Source organism: Oryctolagus cuniculus, chromosome 12 (genome assembly GCF_051225735.1).
Source record: "Oryctolagus cuniculus isolate XC-2025 breed Fujian yellow rabbit chromosome 12, ASM5122573v1, whole genome shotgun sequence".
NCBI classification, from domain to species: domain Eukaryota; kingdom Metazoa; phylum Chordata; class Mammalia; order Lagomorpha; family Leporidae; genus Oryctolagus; species Oryctolagus cuniculus.
In genome coordinates this window covers 12,024,656-12,041,558 of record NC_142878.1, presented here as the reverse complement: position 1 = coordinate 12,041,558, position 16,903 = coordinate 12,024,656, and the positions used below count along the sequence as shown (strand labels likewise).

General features: G+C 45.6%; 1 protein-coding gene across 5 annotated transcripts in view; it reads left to right on the top strand.

Annotated features, from left to right (window-relative positions):
• The window catches only part of MTMR10 (myotubularin related protein 10), a 51,330-nt gene that overhangs the window by 29,655 nt on the left and 4,772 nt on the right, over positions 1-16,903 (top strand). For 4 of the 5 annotated variants that reach the window (XM_051822254.3, XM_051822255.3, XM_089311189.1 and 1 more), the window contains 8 exons: positions 1,305-1,488; positions 3,493-3,580; positions 3,666-3,754; positions 7,113-7,243; positions 8,294-8,363; positions 9,442-9,512; positions 13,006-13,175; positions 14,419-14,589. In XM_051822254.3, coding sequence (XP_051678214.1) covers positions 1,305-1,488; positions 3,493-3,580; positions 3,666-3,754; positions 7,113-7,243; positions 8,294-8,363; positions 9,442-9,512; positions 13,006-13,175; positions 14,419-14,589 — 974 coding nt within the window. Of the gene's footprint in view, positions 1-1,304; positions 1,489-3,492; positions 3,581-3,665; positions 3,755-7,112; positions 7,244-8,293; positions 8,364-9,441; positions 9,513-13,005; positions 13,176-14,418; positions 14,590-16,149; positions 16,342-16,903 lie in introns of those variants that run through there. The other variant, XM_089311188.1, reaches the window with a different exon arrangement.

Genomic DNA, 16,903 nt, shown 5'->3' with positions numbered 1-16,903 from the left:
TACTCCTCCGTTAGTGCTTTCAGGATAGAGCTCAGATGTTACCATTTTGCTCTCACACACAGGCATCTGGTGGGCGCTCAGAAAATACTTGTACCAGGAGTAATAAATGATCAGTAGCAATGGGCATGGTAGATTCATGGGGCAGTGAAGGACATCATGTGGCTGCAGAGGAGAATGGGAACTGGAAGGAATGGAGAACCGAGGCCACGTCATTTAAGTGAGGCTCTTTAAGACCAAGAGAAGCTGTTAGGTTGTCTTCATTCAGTTGGAAAATGCACACAACTAGAAGTGTAGGGCTGGGTACTAGCATCATGTTAGGGAAGAGTGTCTTGTAACTGCTGTCTGGTTCAAAGCCAGTAGGACATCCCGTCAGGGATGTCAGTGGGGAGACTTGGCCACAGTTGAAGTGTGTGGTGGTGAGATTCTGGGTCAAGAGGGGTTGTGCCACCGATCACCCCAGATTGCCGTAAACCTGACTGATTGTGCGATAGCTTCTCTCTAGTCACTTTGCAGGCACACTCGAGGCTGAGGGATGTTCCTGGGAGATAGCTGCATCCCTCTATAGGAAGGCTCCTTGCTAAGGAAATTGAAGTCTAGTTCCACGTGCTAAGTCTATGTGTGGGAGCAACACTCAAGCTAAGCAAAAGAACCTTTTGTGTGACCTTCTCAAAGGAAAATTGAGTAGATACAGGAAACCAAGAATTTTCTAATGAGCAGACAGAAAATAGCAAATTAGATGAGAAGTCAGTGTTAGAGAAATGAAAGATGTGGTGGGCTTGAGAACAGAGATAATTATTGGATGTATTCATTTTCACGAGTAAAATGTAGAGAAAATAAGCAAGGACTTGGATTTACCCCACAGTGTAGGGCAGGGTGATGAGGGAGGCTCAGCCGTAGTGTCCATGGAATGGGAGAGATGGGCGACTGCTGAAAATTAAGGAGCAATAAACAGAGAAGAAATGTGGGCAGCAGGCATTCCGCATTGCTTGGAAGGTGGTCAGTGAAAGGCAGGGAGAAGAGGTCAGCACAGTAGAGGAGCCAGCATGATCCTGTGGAAGTCGTCAAGGCAAGGTGGAGGCAGAAGAGGCAGATCTGGGGGAGGGCGGGCAGCTCAGCGGTGTTTGCCAGCAAAGAGCTGGTAGGGATGTTAGCCTGGAAGGGTGAGACGATGCTTGAGGAGCTTGAAGGATGCGGCGAAGTGGAGATACTACAAAGTGCACACGTGACCGGAAGCACGGAATGGGGGGAGTCATGGTGCGTGAAACACGACGTGCACAAGAGTAAGCATGCGCTTTTTCCTGCAGCCAGCAACATGAATGGAGTACCCTGTGAAAGCGGAGGAGGTGGAGTTAGTGGACCAGGTGCTGGCAGTAGCCAAAAAACTCCGCTGTTTGAAACGTACTCAGATTGGGACAGAGAAGTCAAGAGGACTGGTGCTTCCGGGTGGAGAGTGTGTTCTGTTAATGAGGGTTACATGGTATCTACTTGGTAAGTACAGTTTGACTGCTGTTAAGCTGGGGGTGACTTCCCTATGACGTGAATAATCAAACTCTGCTGTAATGGATAACTTTCAAGTTATGGGCAGTGGAATCTTTGTTTTTAATAGTTTTAATGAATATTTTAAAGATAAGGGTTTTTTTTTTTAACACATACCATTATTCATTGAAAAAATTTGGCAGTTATTCTTTACTATTATCAATAGTCTAGCCAGTGTTTGTTTGCTTTTATGTTGTTAACTTGTGCAGTTGGTTTGTTCAGACAGGGTTCAAGCAAAGTATAGAGGTTCCATTCGGTTGGTATGTCTCTTCAACCTTTTAATACACAATTGTGTTCCCCCATTATTTTTACTGACCGTATTTTTTGGTTGACAAAGCCAAGTCATTTGTGCCATAGAACTTTCCATACTTCAGATGCTGCTGGTTTTATCCCTGTGGTGTCCTTTAACACATTCCTTTGTTTCCTGTATTTCCTGTAAAGTGTTAGCTCTAGAGGCTTCACTGGATTCAGGTTAGATGTTTTTGGCCACAGTGTCTCATTTGGAGGTGGTGTGTGCTTCCTGTTGGATCAACTTCTGTCTGAGACTGGCTCAGTGTGTGTGTGTGTGTGTGTGTGTGTGTGAAGAAGAATATGTGACTATGTGTATGTGCACACGTGTATATATGTGTGTGTACACACACATGTGTGTATATGTGTGTGTGTGCACATGTGTGTGTATATGTGTGCGTGTGTCTTTCAGTTGCTTTTTCATTGTGATGCTGGCTGACCCAGGGTTCTAGGCTGTCAACCTGACCCATCCAGCATAGTCTTCCAATTTATGTTAAGATTTTAGCTGCAAAAATAGTGTTCTTTGGGAGTGAGAATCATTGCCTAGATCGCTTACTTCATTAGGGGTTGCTGTTAATCATATTCCAATTCTGTCATTTTTCTTTCAGACCTTTTTTCTGACCAGCCACTAGTACCCTGAAATACAGGTTATGTAATAAGAAAGGCAGGGTAGGGGCTGGCATTTGACCTGAAGGTTAAGATGCCAGCGGGGATGCCCACATCCTGTATTGGAGTGCTAGGGTTCAAGTCCTGGCTGTGTTCCTGATTGATTCCATCTTCTTACTAATGTGAACCCTTGAAGGCAATGATGATGGTAGGTGGGTCCTTACCACCCACGTGGGAGACCTACCTTGAGTTCCTGCCTCTTGGCTTCTGCCTGGCTCAGCTCCAGCTGTTGTGGGCATTAGGAAGTGAGCCCCTGGGTGAAAAATACCTCAGTCAACCTCTCTCTCTCTCTATCTCTCTCTCTCTCTCTCTCTCCCCCCCCCTTCTTCTTTCCCCCTCTCTCCCCCTTCCCTTCCCTCCCTCCCTCCCTCCCCCTCCCCCTTTCCACCCCTCCGCCTCTCCCGCTCTCCATCTCCCTCTACCTTTCCCTCTCTCTCCTTCTCTCCTTCCCTCTCTCACTCTTACTCTTTGCTTTTCAAATAAATAAATAAATTTTTAAAAAACAGAAAGGAAGTATAAATCACTACTTTTTTCCTCTTTCCAGTTTTCAAAATATTGAACTGGTTTCCTAGAATCCCCAAACATAACCAGGAATTTCTTTTTAAAATATGTTTAATATCATTTAGTATATATGATTTTTTTCTGGATGCTTTATTTTAAGACTCAAGTTCTCTGCAGCCTATCAAAACAAAAATGTGTATGTGTTTCAATAACTGCTTGCATATTTGATTAATAGTCATTCTGGAAAAGATTTCTGATACCTTCTTTAGATTTTTCTCATGCTGCAAGTTAAATTGTGTGAGAATTGGCCACGTGGCACATGGTGTAGCGTGTAATGCCTAGGACCCTCAGTGACCCCCATCCCTCCACGTTGCTGTTCGTGGGGGTGCATGTTAAATGGGATAAGCGTGTTTAATTACAGGTAGCGTTTATAGAGTGCACTGTTCTGCCTTCAGCACAATACTCTGATTAGGATCTTTTTTCTTTTTTTTTGTCTTGCAGCCTTCCAGAATACTTTGTAGTGCCAAGTTCTTTAGCAGACCAAGATCTAAAGATCTTTTCCCATTCTTTTGTTGGAAGAAGGATACCGGTAAGTGCCTTCTGTTTGGCTTCCTTAGCACTGATGTCCTCTGTCTCCACCCCCCAGTCAAGTAAGGGGTCTGCCTCTTTCCTAGCTCTGGTGTTGGAGCCACTCAAACGGCAGTGCCCTTGTGCGAATGGCCCTCATCAAGGATGTGCTGCAGCAGAGGAAGATTGACCAGAGGTGACTGAGATACGGTCATTGTTGTTTTAGATATTGTACTTGTCATAACTAAGTATACAGTAAATTCCTTGTTAATTGAAAATACTTGGCAAGTGGCATAGTCTTATTATTAACACCATATATGCTATATAAGAATTGCCATTTTGAAGAGATTGTGAATATGGTTACTAACATTTAAGTTATACTAAATATAATTTTAATTCTTTGGCTTTATAAGGTACTTGAGGATCATACATTACTGACATCTTGCTGTAACGTGGCATTAATACACTTTCACAGTGCTGGGGTGGGTGTTGTACAGGGGGTTAAGCCACCATTTGGGACACCCACATCCACTTTCCAAGTGCCAGCTCAAGTATTGGCAGTTCTGCTTCTAATCCAGCTTTCCGTTAATGCATCCTGCCTGGGAGGTAGCAGATGGTGGCCCAGGTGGTTGGGCCCCTCCCACCCGATGGGAAGCCCGTATGGGGTTCCAGGCCTTTGTCCAGCCCTAGCGGTTGGGGGCTAAACCAGCAGATACTAAGGTCTCTCTGTCTCTGTCTCTCTGTCGCTCTGACTTTCAAGTAGATGAAAAATAAAAAAACCAGTGCTGTGAGGTCCAATTGAGTGACTTCAGGACAAATCAACTTTTCTTGTATTTATTGTGTGTTATTTTTGTCTTACAAGGTCTACGTAGTCACAGTAGCTAGGAAATGCTTTTGATGAGCCACTGCACATGAGCTTGGCAGCATCTGCTGAAGTCGTTAGTGACTTGTCCCTGAAGCAGGGGCCCTCAGTTCCAGCAGTAGCTGCCACGCTGTGGACCGCTCACTGGGCAGCGCTCTGGGCCCTCAGCTGCTGTCCCCCTCCGCTCCTGCAGCCCTGTTCCCGTGGGCACACCCGTTCTTTCCCCAGACGTCGCCTAGAGGCTGTCTAAGGCCACTTCCTCTTCCCAGTCTGTATTTTACCCTGAAGAAGTGCATACAGGGCTGTGGCTTTAGTGACCAGTACATTTATTTCTCCAGTCTAATTTTTTTTTTTATCTTTTATTTAATGAATATAAATTTCCAAAGTACGACTCATGGGTTACAATGGCTTCCCCCCCATACCGTCCCTCCCACCCACAACCCTCCCCTTTCCCACTCCCTCTCCCCTTCCATTCACATCAAGATTCATTTTCGATTATCTTAATATACAGAAGATCAGCTTAGTATACCTTAAGTAAGGATTTCAACAGTTTGCTCCCACACAGAAACATAAAGTGAAAAATAATAGATGATTTTTTTTAAGTGATGATGAAATCAGATCAGACCTATTGTCATGTTTAATCCCAGTGAGAGTCAAGTTGGGAATTGATAATTTCTTTTTTTTTTTTTTTTTTTTGCAGAAGATCAGTTTAGTGTACATTAAGTAAAGATTTCAATCGTTTGCACCCCCATAGAAACACAAAGTGAAATATACTGTTTGAGTACTCGTTATAGCATTAAGCCTCAGTGTACAGCACATTAAGGACAGAGATCCTACATGAGGAGTAAGTGCACAGTGACTCCTGTTGTTGTCTCCAGTCTAATTTGACACATTCCGTGTGGAGGTCTCAAAGGCCCTGTAAACTCCTTTTGTCCAAAAGCACACTCAAGGATACGGCCTGCACGCCTCACGAGCCCACTCCTAAACTGAGGTTTCAGCCTCGATGCCTTTATTCTTTGCTTTCCCCATCTTCATATTTCGTCAGTCCTCCTCACCTCATTCTTCAGAGAGCTTGCAAATCCACCTGCTTCAGCCATTGTAAGTGCTGTCACTTCTTCCTTCCATGTTGCACACCCTGGACACATTCTGTGGTACAGATCTGCACCCCCTGATCCTGGCTGCCTTCCTCCTGCTCATCCACATCGCCTTCCTCTCCTGCCCACTGGTCCTCCTTCTTTGTAGCACACTTTTTAGGATTAGCCTTCCTCCGAATTAGTCAGCCCTCACACTCATCATTCTGTAGAGGTCTCTAACTTTCCTTCATAACACTTAATTTCAGCTTTCAATTGCGTTGTGTGTGTGTGTGTGTGTGTGATGTTTGTCTTTCCTAACTGGAATGTGTGTTTAACACACTGTTATGTAGTTAACACCCAGGAAGTAGCCAGGATATTTGTCTGTATTTGACTAAATTAGGAACACATGAACAGATCTTAGAACACAGGCTCTGGGCACCTCAGAAATATCCCAGCCCGTATACCTACTGCCAGATCTTGGGATTTTTCCACGACATCATTGAGCTGAATTGGGTGACTCTCAAGTGGTCCTCAGATGTCCATTCAGTTTTCCAGAAATGAGGGGTCCACAGTCCACATGAATCCATATTCTCTGTGGATTTAAACGTCCTCTTAATCGCATTAGAAACTGTCATATTCTAACCCCTGTTTTCTAAACTGGTTAAGTGCCCACTTAGGAATTTTGCTGTAAGAAGGTAAGATTGCAGCTGGCGCCGCGGCTCACTAGACTAGTCCTCCACCTGCGGCGCCGGCACTCCGGGTTCTAGTCCCAGTTGGGGCGCCGGTTCTGTCCTGGTTGCTCTTCTTTCAGTCCAGCTCTCTGCTGTGGCCCGGGAGTGCAGTGGAGGATGGCCCAAGTGCTTGGGCCCTGTACCCACATGGGAGACCAGGGGGAGGCACCTGGCTCTTGGCTTCGGATCGGCACAGCGCGCCGGCTGTAGCAGCCATCTGGGGGGTGAACCAACAGAAGGAAGACCTTTCTCTCTGTCTCTCTCACTCACTGTCTAACTCTGCCTGTCAAAAGAAAAAAGTAAGATTGCAACACAGTTGGGTAAGAGTTAGGTATAAAGCTACAGCCAGTGGCAGTTTGGGTTATTTAATTGATCAAGCTAAGAGTCCATTCAGTGCCTTTTGTTTTGTCAGCGTTCCTACTTTTCTTCCTGAACAGGACAGGTCCTCTGGTGTCCAGTCCCCTCTCCACACCTTTGTCCCTCAGGCATGTCATGTAGCCTCACTGCCTTCCCTGGATTTTTCCAGCAGCCCAGCCTTTTTCCCCCACCACAGGACCTTTGCACCCACGTTCCTTGTGCCTCAAACACTTTACCCAGACTTTGCTCTGTTCTTAGTCATTTGAGTCTCAGCTTCAGTGCTGTCTTCGCAGGGAGCTTTCTTGGATTTTTGATCTAAAGTAACCCCAAGTCGCCTGGGTTGAGCCGTCCGGGGCAGTGGCCCCAGCACTGTGTTCTGGTTATGGACCCGTCACTGCTGAGAGTGTAACTTCCGTGAGGGCTGAGCTTGTTCTCATCTCTGTCCCCAGCTGTTAGGATAGTATCTTGGCTTGCAGTAAGTGCTTAATAATGAATGAAGGACTAGTGACTAACTCATTTTGTCTTTATTAGGATTTGTAATGCAATAACTAAAAGTCATCCACAGAGAAGTGACGTTTACAAATCAGATTTGGATAAGACCTTGCCTAACATTCAAGAAATACAGGCAGCATTTGTTAAACTAAAGCAACTGTGTGTTAATGGTAATTTCACTCATTTCAAATTCATATATGTGTGTGTGTATGTATGTATGTATATAGATATATTTACTATATATATATATAATTGTATGGAGGGTAAAGAATTGCATGAGTTCTATCAGGGAAAGTGATGTTCCTTAAAGATATAGAAATAGATTATATTTAAGGAGAGGCTCATTGAGATTTGTATACAGATTTTATTGTATGAGGATATCAAAATCTAGAAAGTGAGATTTAAGCTGCGTTTTGTTTTGGAGAGAAAATGAACCTGTGATATCGTCTCTGCGTCCTGAAAGGCACATAGAACAGTTTTCTAGAAGCGTCTGCTGAGTGGAGCACCGTGCTACCTTACAGACAGACTTACTTCAAGGCTTTAATGCACAGTTAGTTTTATTTGGGATGGGTGACCTGACCTGGGTATCAAGTTTTCTAATGTGTCTGTTATCAGGTGGCTTCCATGTGCCCTAGGGGTGAGGAGAGGCAGCCTTGACACTTGCCTGGAAGGAGAGCTCTGCAGCCCCATGCCAAGTGTCTGAATACTTGCTCTCTGGGCTGGGCACAGGTGCCACCTCCTTTTAATGGTCAGCCCCCAGGCCCCATAAGCAAAGCCTCAAGAGGCAGCACTGGCAGCAGGGCTCGGGAAGAGAAGCAGAGTGTGGTTTGCAGTCAGGAAGCGGTGAGACAGTGCCTGGGCCTCTGTTCACACAGATCAGGATGGCCAGAATCAAGACACAGGCTGACCAGGAAGGCTGGGAATCGCTCCTCGGGAGGCAGAGTTGGTCAGCCTGTCTGACATCTCCCGGAGTGCAGAGGGAAGTGCTTTGTTTTATGTGATAGAGAATAATAACAAGTCACCTTAGATGTGTATTCTGTGTTACTAAAGTGAAGATTCATGACACTGAGAGCCAACTTTTAAATGTTAGAGACTGCGATGTTATCTCTTACCTCTGATGTTACTTACATAAAATTAAGCTTCAAAAGCCTAAAATGTGTGATTGTGTTTATATATGCCTGTATCTTTAGCCATATTTAAAATTGCCATATTTATTACAGAGCCTTTTGAAGAAACTGAAGAAAAATGGTTATCTTCACTGGAAAGTACCCGGTGGTTAGAATATGTCAGGTTTGTACAACTTCTTTCATTAGCTTTTTATCTTGAAATCATTATAGACTCATAGGAGGTACAAAGATCGTACAGAAAGCCATGGACTCCTCACTTAGCTTCCCACCGTGGTAACATCTTAGATAATGGGAGCACAGCATCAAAACCAGGACATTGGCATTGGTGAGATCTACAGGTACAATCTACAGTCTGACATCTTACTCAGATTTCGTCAGTTTGATGCACACTTCCACATGTGGGTCTGTGCACAGGTGTTTCTACGAGGTTTGACCCGAGACCTAGCACTCAGCTTATCTCAGCTTTCTACATGCCTTCCTTGCTAAATGTAACCATTCCCGGTTTTTTATTTAAAATGAAAGACGGCATGATTCATCCCTTTTCACTTGTACACTTAAGAGGTTATTGTAGTTACTAATTGGCCCACTTTCAATATTTTGCTGTCTTGGGAATAGGCTCAAGAACAGGAGGGGGATGAGAGAACAGTTAATTGATGCAACAGTCAGAACACGCACACGTTTATCAATTAAGTTTCTGTCTTATGAGCATGGGTCATGAAGGGGACACATGCTGTTGGAAAAGTGGCACGATAGAATTGTTGGACACAGGAATGACACCAACTTCCAACTCTTTTTTTTTTTAAAGATTTTATTTATTTAAGAGGTCGACTTACAGAGGGAGAGACAGAAAGAGAGATCTTCCATCCACTGGTTTACTCCCCATATGGCTGCAACAGCTGGAGCAGGGCCTATCAGTAGCCAGGAGCTTCTTCTGGGTCTCCCATGTGGATGCAGGGGCCCAAGGACTCGGGCCATCCTCTACTGCTTTCCCAGCCTATAGCAGAGAGCTGGATCAGAAGAAGAGCAGCTGGGACTAGAACCGGTGCCCACATGGGATGCTGACGCTGCAGGCGGAGGATTAACCTACTGCGCCACAGCACCAGCCCCAAACCTCCAGCTCTAAAAACATGAGTATCTGTGACACAAAATAAAGTGAAGTGCAATAAAGCAAGTTGTACACTTTTGAAATATATTTGTAGTGGAAATCTTATTTTTAACAGTATGTTTCCTTCTCTTTTCAGGGCATTCCTTAAACATTCAGCAGAACTTGTGTACATGCTAGAAAGCAAACATCTCTCTGTAGTCCTACAAGGTAATTAAAGTAATTCCTGAAAATATTGTGACCATTGCGCCAGCCAACCTAGGTGACTGTCCACATTCCAGTAAACTAATCATCTCAGCTGTCTTACTACAGCACTGTCAAACACACTACAGATTTTGCACATTAGAGCCAAACAGTGGCACAAAAACATCTGATTTTCTACCTTTATTAGATACCTTTTATAACCTGGGAACAGTGAATCATCACTTATAGATTAATATTTAGTATTAACCTTATCTCTCCAATCTTGCTGTTTTCTAATTCATACAGATTTGTTTTAGCTTTAAATGCCTCTAACTCTTGGCAGATTGTGACTGAGGAAACAGTTGCACTGCTATGCTAATTGTGTCTAATATAACGTCACTGTACAGCTGGTTCAGTTCATCAGAGGATGACTTTGTAGTGAAAGACTTCACACTACCAGAATGTCTAAGTTTACAGATAAAGTTTAATGCACCATGAACTACTTTTTTATAACACATTCATGTTGCATAGTGTGTTGTCGCTCCCCCTCTTCGTGGAGGAACGACACAGGACCCTGCGCTGTTCTTTCATCTGCTCGGCCCTCCCCGGGTTTGCTGCTGGTTCTTCCCGGGTTGGCTACTATCCCTTCCACCTCCGTGGAAGGGCAGTTCCCCCTGGCCACATTCCCCACTTCCGCAGGGGAGCGGCACACCGCCGGCCGGCTTTCTGGGGGCTGCACAGGTGTTCCCTCAGATGTTCCCCTTAGATGTTCCCCTTAGATGTTCCTGGTGCATGCCGTCTCTCTCCTCCTTTATAGTCCTCCTCCGCCAATCCCAACTCGGCTGCCCACACGCCGAGTATGCTGCTCTCCTCCAATCAGTAGCAAGTCCTACAGTTTATTGGTTGAACTGGAGGCAGCTGTGCGGAAGCTGTTTACTTCTCTCCCAGCGCCATATTGTGGGAGAGCAGATGCACAGAATAAGTCTTAATTCCAGTAACTCAGTCCAGTCCGGGCTGCTCCCCACAGTGTGTGGATACAGGATGTTACTTACGGCTGGAGAAATATTTTTACCAACTGTCAAACAACTAGCTTTAACCAGGCAAAGATGCATAAAACCCTAAAGGGGAGAAATATTCACTACATAAAGTAATTCTTTGATACAAAGTATGTATTTTGATTCACAAATGCAGGCTAAGCCCCCAAATCAGCTTATTTCTCCTCTCAGCCAACGGGTGTTCTCATCTTACGGTAAAGTCCTGCTTACCCTTGATTCTCTACGCATTTATAATGTAAAAGACATCAACAAAAGTGCTAAACCTGTGTTCCTGTGTTTTACTTTTTTTTAAGAGTATGTTTTTGAAACAGTTCATAGAGGAATAATGTACATGCTATAAAATTCACTCATTTTGAATGTACAATAATTTTTAGTAAATACAGAGTCCAGTTTTAGAAATGGTCCATCATGGGGCTGGCACTGTGGTATAGCAGATTAGGCTTCTGCCTGCTGTGCTGAATTCCCATAGGGACGCCGGTTCCTGTCCGCTTGCTCCTCTTCCGATCCATCTCTCTGCGGAAGATGGCCCAAGTGCTTAGGCCCCTGCTTCCACGTGGCGACCCAGAAGAAGCTCCTGGCTCCTGGCTTCAGATTGGCCCAGCTCTGGCCATTGCAGCTATTTGGGTAGTGAACCATCTCTCTCTCTCCCATCTGTAACCCTGCCTTTCAAATAAATAAAATAAATTGCAAAAAAAGAAGTTTCATTACTCCAAAAAGATTCCTGTGTCCCAGCACCAGGCAATAATTAATCTACTTCTTCTTTTTTTTTTTTTTTTTGACAGAGTGGCAGTGAGAGAGAGAGACAGAGAGAAAGGTCTTCCTTTTGCCGTTGGTTCACCCTCCAATGGCCGCTGCGGCTAGCGCGCTGCGGCCGGCGCACCGCGCTGATCCGATGGCAGGAGCCAGGTGCTTCTCCTGGTCTCCCATGGGGTACAGGACCCAAGTACTTGGGCCATCCTCCACTGCACTCCCTGGCCACAGCAGAGAGCTGGCCTGGAAGAGGGGCAGCCGGGACAGAATCTGGCACCCCGACTGGGACTAGAACCCGGTGTGCCGGCGCCGCAAGGCGGAGGATTAGCCTAGTGAGCCGCGGCGCCGGCCCCTACTGGGGTTTTGATAGCAGTGTGTTGAACCCATTGGCCAGTTTGAGGAAAATATTATCTGTATTGAAGTGGCCAGTCAATGAAGTGAATTCTCTCCTTTTATTTAGATATTTCACCAGCAATGTTTTGTGGTTTTTTTACATGTCTTATATTTACTTTATAAACTCTTTAAGTGTTTTTTTATTTTACTATGTATAATTGCTCTCAAATTTCATCTCTAGATTTATGATGTACTCAGTGTGTTACTGTGTTTGGAATCCCTGCAACCTTACTGGACTCATCTATTAGTTCCAATAGTTACTCTGTGAATTCCTTAGGAATCCTAAAGTAGCAGTGTGTTGCCCGCAAATACAGTTTTTATCTCTGAGATGGATGCCTTTTATTTATTTTTGGTGCCTGGTTGCTCTGGCTAAGCCTGCCATCCAGTATAGAGACTGTCAGAAGCCGGCATCCTTGTCTTGTTCTGATGGGAGGAGGAAAGCCCGCAGTCTCTGACGAGTGAGAATGATGTTAGCGTTGTTTGGCAATGCCTCTGATCAGGTCTCCAGCTTGCCAAATGTCTGTCGGGAATAAACGCAGAAATGTGGCAGCTTCTTCCTCTGCGTGTGCTGAGATGATCACGTTGTCCTTGTCTTGTATTAATATACATTACTTTGTCAGCTGCTAACCCATTGTGTCCCACCATCTTATTTAAAGACTCAAGTTGAGGAATATGCCACTTACAGTAACTTTGAAATAGATATGTTGTTGCTGAAGTACAGAATTGAAAACATGGTCTTAATGGGATAAACGAACCTTGGGTTTGGTTGGGATAATTTTGTTTACTTAAATTTCGCTAATATTTTTATATCTGTAATGATAAGGGATAGTGGTTGGTAGCTTTCTTCTGACTTCTTTGGCTAGCTTTAATATGATAATTCTGGTCTTGTTGAAAAAGAATTATAAAAAGAAGGAAATATTTGCTACCCTCACAGCGATAGTAGACAGTCTCATCCCCTCATTCACCTGTGGTCATTACAATGTTGTCAGTAAAAATACTATATTTAGTATCCTTCACAAAACAGCACAGTGATTCCAGAAATATTTTCTGTTACAAAACATTCAAATGTAAAAGGTGTGAGGAATGAGCTTCTCTTACCTGGCAAACACTCTTAGATAAAAGACAGTCCTCTGTTAAATACTAATTTAGTTTATCTAAAAGTCTACTATCTTAGAGTCACTAGAATCCAGTAAAATTTCCTTATGCAAATTGTTTTGAAGGCAGCCTACCAGCGGAAAGCAACTAAATTTCCCCATTGACACACCTTCCCCTTCTCAGCGTTTTTCTGTGCAGTAATTTTTTTCTTTCCATTTTATTTACAGAGGAAGAGGGAAGAGACTTGAGCTGTTCTGTGGCTTCTCTTGTTCAAGTGATGCTGGATCCTTATTTTAGGACAATTACTGGATTTCAGAGTCTGATTCAGAAGGAGTGGGTCATGTCGGGATATCAGTTCCTAGACAGATGCAACCATTTAAAGAGATCGGAGAAGGAGGTAACGAGTCTTAATGCCTTTACAGAAAGAGAGGGGTTTTACTTCATCTAGAACGTCTCAGATTCCTCCGTCCAGGGCTAACTAATGCATTAGAGGTCGACTTGATGAACTGTAGGAAAGAGTATTGTGGCTACACAGGTGAAATTTAAAAAAATTATTGAATTTGTCTAACTTCAAAATTATCTGAAGAGATTCTGCATTAACTCCTCTGCAGAGCAGGTAGCAGGCACATGAGCTATTTTCCAGTCACTTCAGGAGTAACGCACTGTCTGGAGAACGGGCAGTCTGAGCAGGTCGTCCTTGGACAGCTGTGGGCTGCGGCTGCCTTGGATCCGTCGTCAGGCCACAGAAGACCCTGCAGGTGTCTTATAAACCACGTGGGTCAGATTGGTGTTTGCAGGGGTGTTAGAGGAGCACCGTTTGACTCTTGGTATCTCCTACAAACAGCTGCCATTAGCTGCGGCACTTTGGGATACACCACATAGTCTAGAGGCCACGGTCAAACTTTCTACTGAAACTTAGGGAGGATTTCTGGGTAGTAAGCCTACAGGGCAACCAAAGGGTAATCACGGAAGTCAGTTGATTGTTGAGTATTCTTTTTTTTTTTTTTTTTGACAGGCAGAGTGGACAGTGAGAGAGAGAGACAGAGAGAAAGGTCTTCCTTTTGCCGTTGGTTCACCCTCCAATGGCCGCCGCGGCCGGCGCGCTGCGGCCAGTGCACCGCGCTGATCCGATGGCAGGAGCCAGGAGCCAGGTGCTTTTCCTGGTCTCCCATGGGGTGCAGGGCCCAAGCACCTGGGCCATCCTCCACTACACTCCCTGGCCACAGCAGAGGGCTGGCCTGGAAGAGGGGCAACCGGGACAGAATCCGGCGCCCTGACCGGGACTAGAACCCAGTGTGCCGGCGCCGCGGCTCACTAGGCTAATCCTCCGCGTAGCGGCGCCGGATTGTTGAGTATTCTAAAGAATGTTCCAGGACATGCCTTCCTGCATATTTGGCTCTTCCTTGTTCATCTCTCTGCTTTGCCATTTCAGTCTGTTGTACTTAGTAGGCAAATAAGGGTTATGATGTTCGTCAAATATACTTCTTAGGTTTGACATAAGATACGTTTATTCAGTCACAGATCTGTAGCTCAGTGCTTAGATGTTTTCTTATTGATCTCTTCCTTAATATCAGCAATAATTTAGAAATGTGAATGCCCAAAGGACAACACTAGATAACCGCACTGTTTGTATGTGACAGTCCCCCTTATTTCTGCTGTTCTTGGACGCCACGTGGCAGCTGTTAGAACAGTACCCAGCAGCCTTCGAGTTCTCGGAGACCTACCTGGCAGTGCTGTATGACAGCACTCGGATCTCACTCTTCGGCACCTTCCTGTTCAACTCGCCCCACCAGCGGGTGAAGCAGAGCACAGTAAGTGGCCTTGTGTGGCCATGTCTACTTTTTCTTTTAAACTTTATTGAGATATATTGAAATATAGTTAACTGTATATTTAAAACATACAGTTCAAAGCTATTACTTGAAGTTGCAATTTTTGAATAAATTATTTTAAGGACAAAAATATAGATTACTTAATTGTGAAGAATATTTTTCTTCTATGCAAATTGTTCATAATAATCCAGTTTAAATATTCGTATTAGTTTAACCACCTCGAATGTCATGCTTTTGGTATTTATATTTTCACACTTGGGCTGCTAGGTAATAAGACTCTTTCCTCAATCAGTGGAGTAAAAGTTGTAGAAAACAAGGTGATTTCTCTTGAAGAGCGTTGTGGGGAAGAAAGTCCTATGGAGCAGAAGGCATAGGAATGAGCGCCCGTCGGGGGACTAGACTGGGACGCTCTCTTGCTGTATTCTCAGAACCCGTGTGTCACATGGCAGTCCCTGGGTAGAATTAGGAATCTTTGGTCACAAATTCCCTCACCTAAAGGAAAGTGATTATGACTAAGGAGGGTCTCCAGCCTTGTGCATCGGGAAACCATCGAGAAGCACGAGCTGTGTCCTGGCCACGTGTGACCCCTCAGGGCGGCTGGTAACATGCTGCAGTAGCCCGAGAGGAGCGGACAGGGCTCCCGGAGGCCTGCTGGAGACTGTTAGAGGGGCTTCAGGGCCCTCGCGAGGCAGTGCGGCCCGGGGCACGCAGCCTGAGTTCTGGCCCTCGTGTGGGAGGAGTGCCAGCCGCTCAGACCCCAGCCCAGGAACCCAGCTCCTCGTCTGTGAGGGGGACCAGCAGCCTCACAGCTGTGCCTTTGACGGCACTGCAAGGTGTGAACACTGGTTCAACTCCGAAGCACTGTGAGATCACCCTTAACACTGGGTAGAAGGGACAAAAGACAAACTGTAGAGGACAGTAAGGAGCTTATTCATGCTGTGCAGTAGGGAGAACTCCATTACAGGGGAAAAGAGCATCCCACAGCAAGACAGGGCCCGGAGTTTCCCCAGAGGCAGAAAGCCCCGGGGGAGCAGCAGGACAGGGAGCACTGCTGCCTTCCCAGACCCCAGGGCTCGGAGGGACGGAGCACTGTCAGGGGCTGCTTAGGGAAGGGAAGTTTGCGAACAAATGCTGTTCCCCCGAGAGAGCTTGAGCTGCGCACTGTGCCCGGCTCAGAGGCCTCCCGGTCCCCTGCCCTCCCCCCGCCCCGGGATCCCTGCCTGGCTGCTGCCTCCCTGGCTCTCGTCTCCACCTCTCCCTTCCCTGCCTGGCATGAGAGCCTGCACAAGAATGGGCGCCCGGGAAGGCAGCAGCAGTCAGCACGGTGGCAAAGAGGACAGTGACGGGGACAGTGGGCACCCGAGTGGGGCACTTTATGCCCAGAGACGCTTGTTGATCACTTTGGCTTCTTGGGTTCTGGATATGCTGAGATACGATGACCAATAGTTTATTAATTGGGAATTTAAAAAAAAAAAAGCTGTTTCACCTAATTTTTCCTCTCTTATGTCCCAGTGGTAAATAGTTTTAATTTGTCTTTTTCAGAGACTTTTTCTGACAGGTCCTAACGCCAGTCCCGCCCGCCCCTCCCACCTCCCTGGCAGGGGAATGGCCATTGACTAAGAGTTGCCGTTCTTAACACAGTGCTGCCCTCACTGGTAGGCCACAAGCCAAAGGTGAACCCCTTTTTCCACTCTGAGGCCACTTTAGATGCCAGTGGTCAGGCACTGTTGGTGGAACATCTAGCTGTGGAGAAAAATAATTGTAGTTTTCACACTTAAAATAAAGATGCCTGTTCTCTCTCTCTTTTTTTTAAGAGTTTATTTATTTATTTGAGAGGTAGAGTTACAGACAGTGAGACGTAGAGACAGAGAGAGAGGTCTTCCATCTGCTGGTTCACTCCCCAAGTAGTCGCAACGGCCAGAGCTGCGCCGATCCAAAGCCAGGAGCCAGGAGCTTCTTCCGGGTCTCCCACGTGGGTGCAGGGGCCCAAAGAGTTGGGCCATCTTCCATTGCTTTCCCAGGCCACAGCAGAGAGCTGGATGGGAAGTGGAGCAGCCGGGATTAGAACCGGCGCCCGTATGGGATTCTGGCGCCACAGGTGGAGGATTAACCTGCGCCATGGCGCCGGCCCCAACTGTTCTCTATATTCTTCGCTAAGGGCCATGAAAAACATGTTAGGATTGCTGTTTTAATTTCCACTCAGAACAGTACTATTTTTAAAGCAAATGGATTGTTTTCAATCTGCATATGTATGATGAAATCCTAAGTCATTTAAAAAATTGTCAATATTTGATGC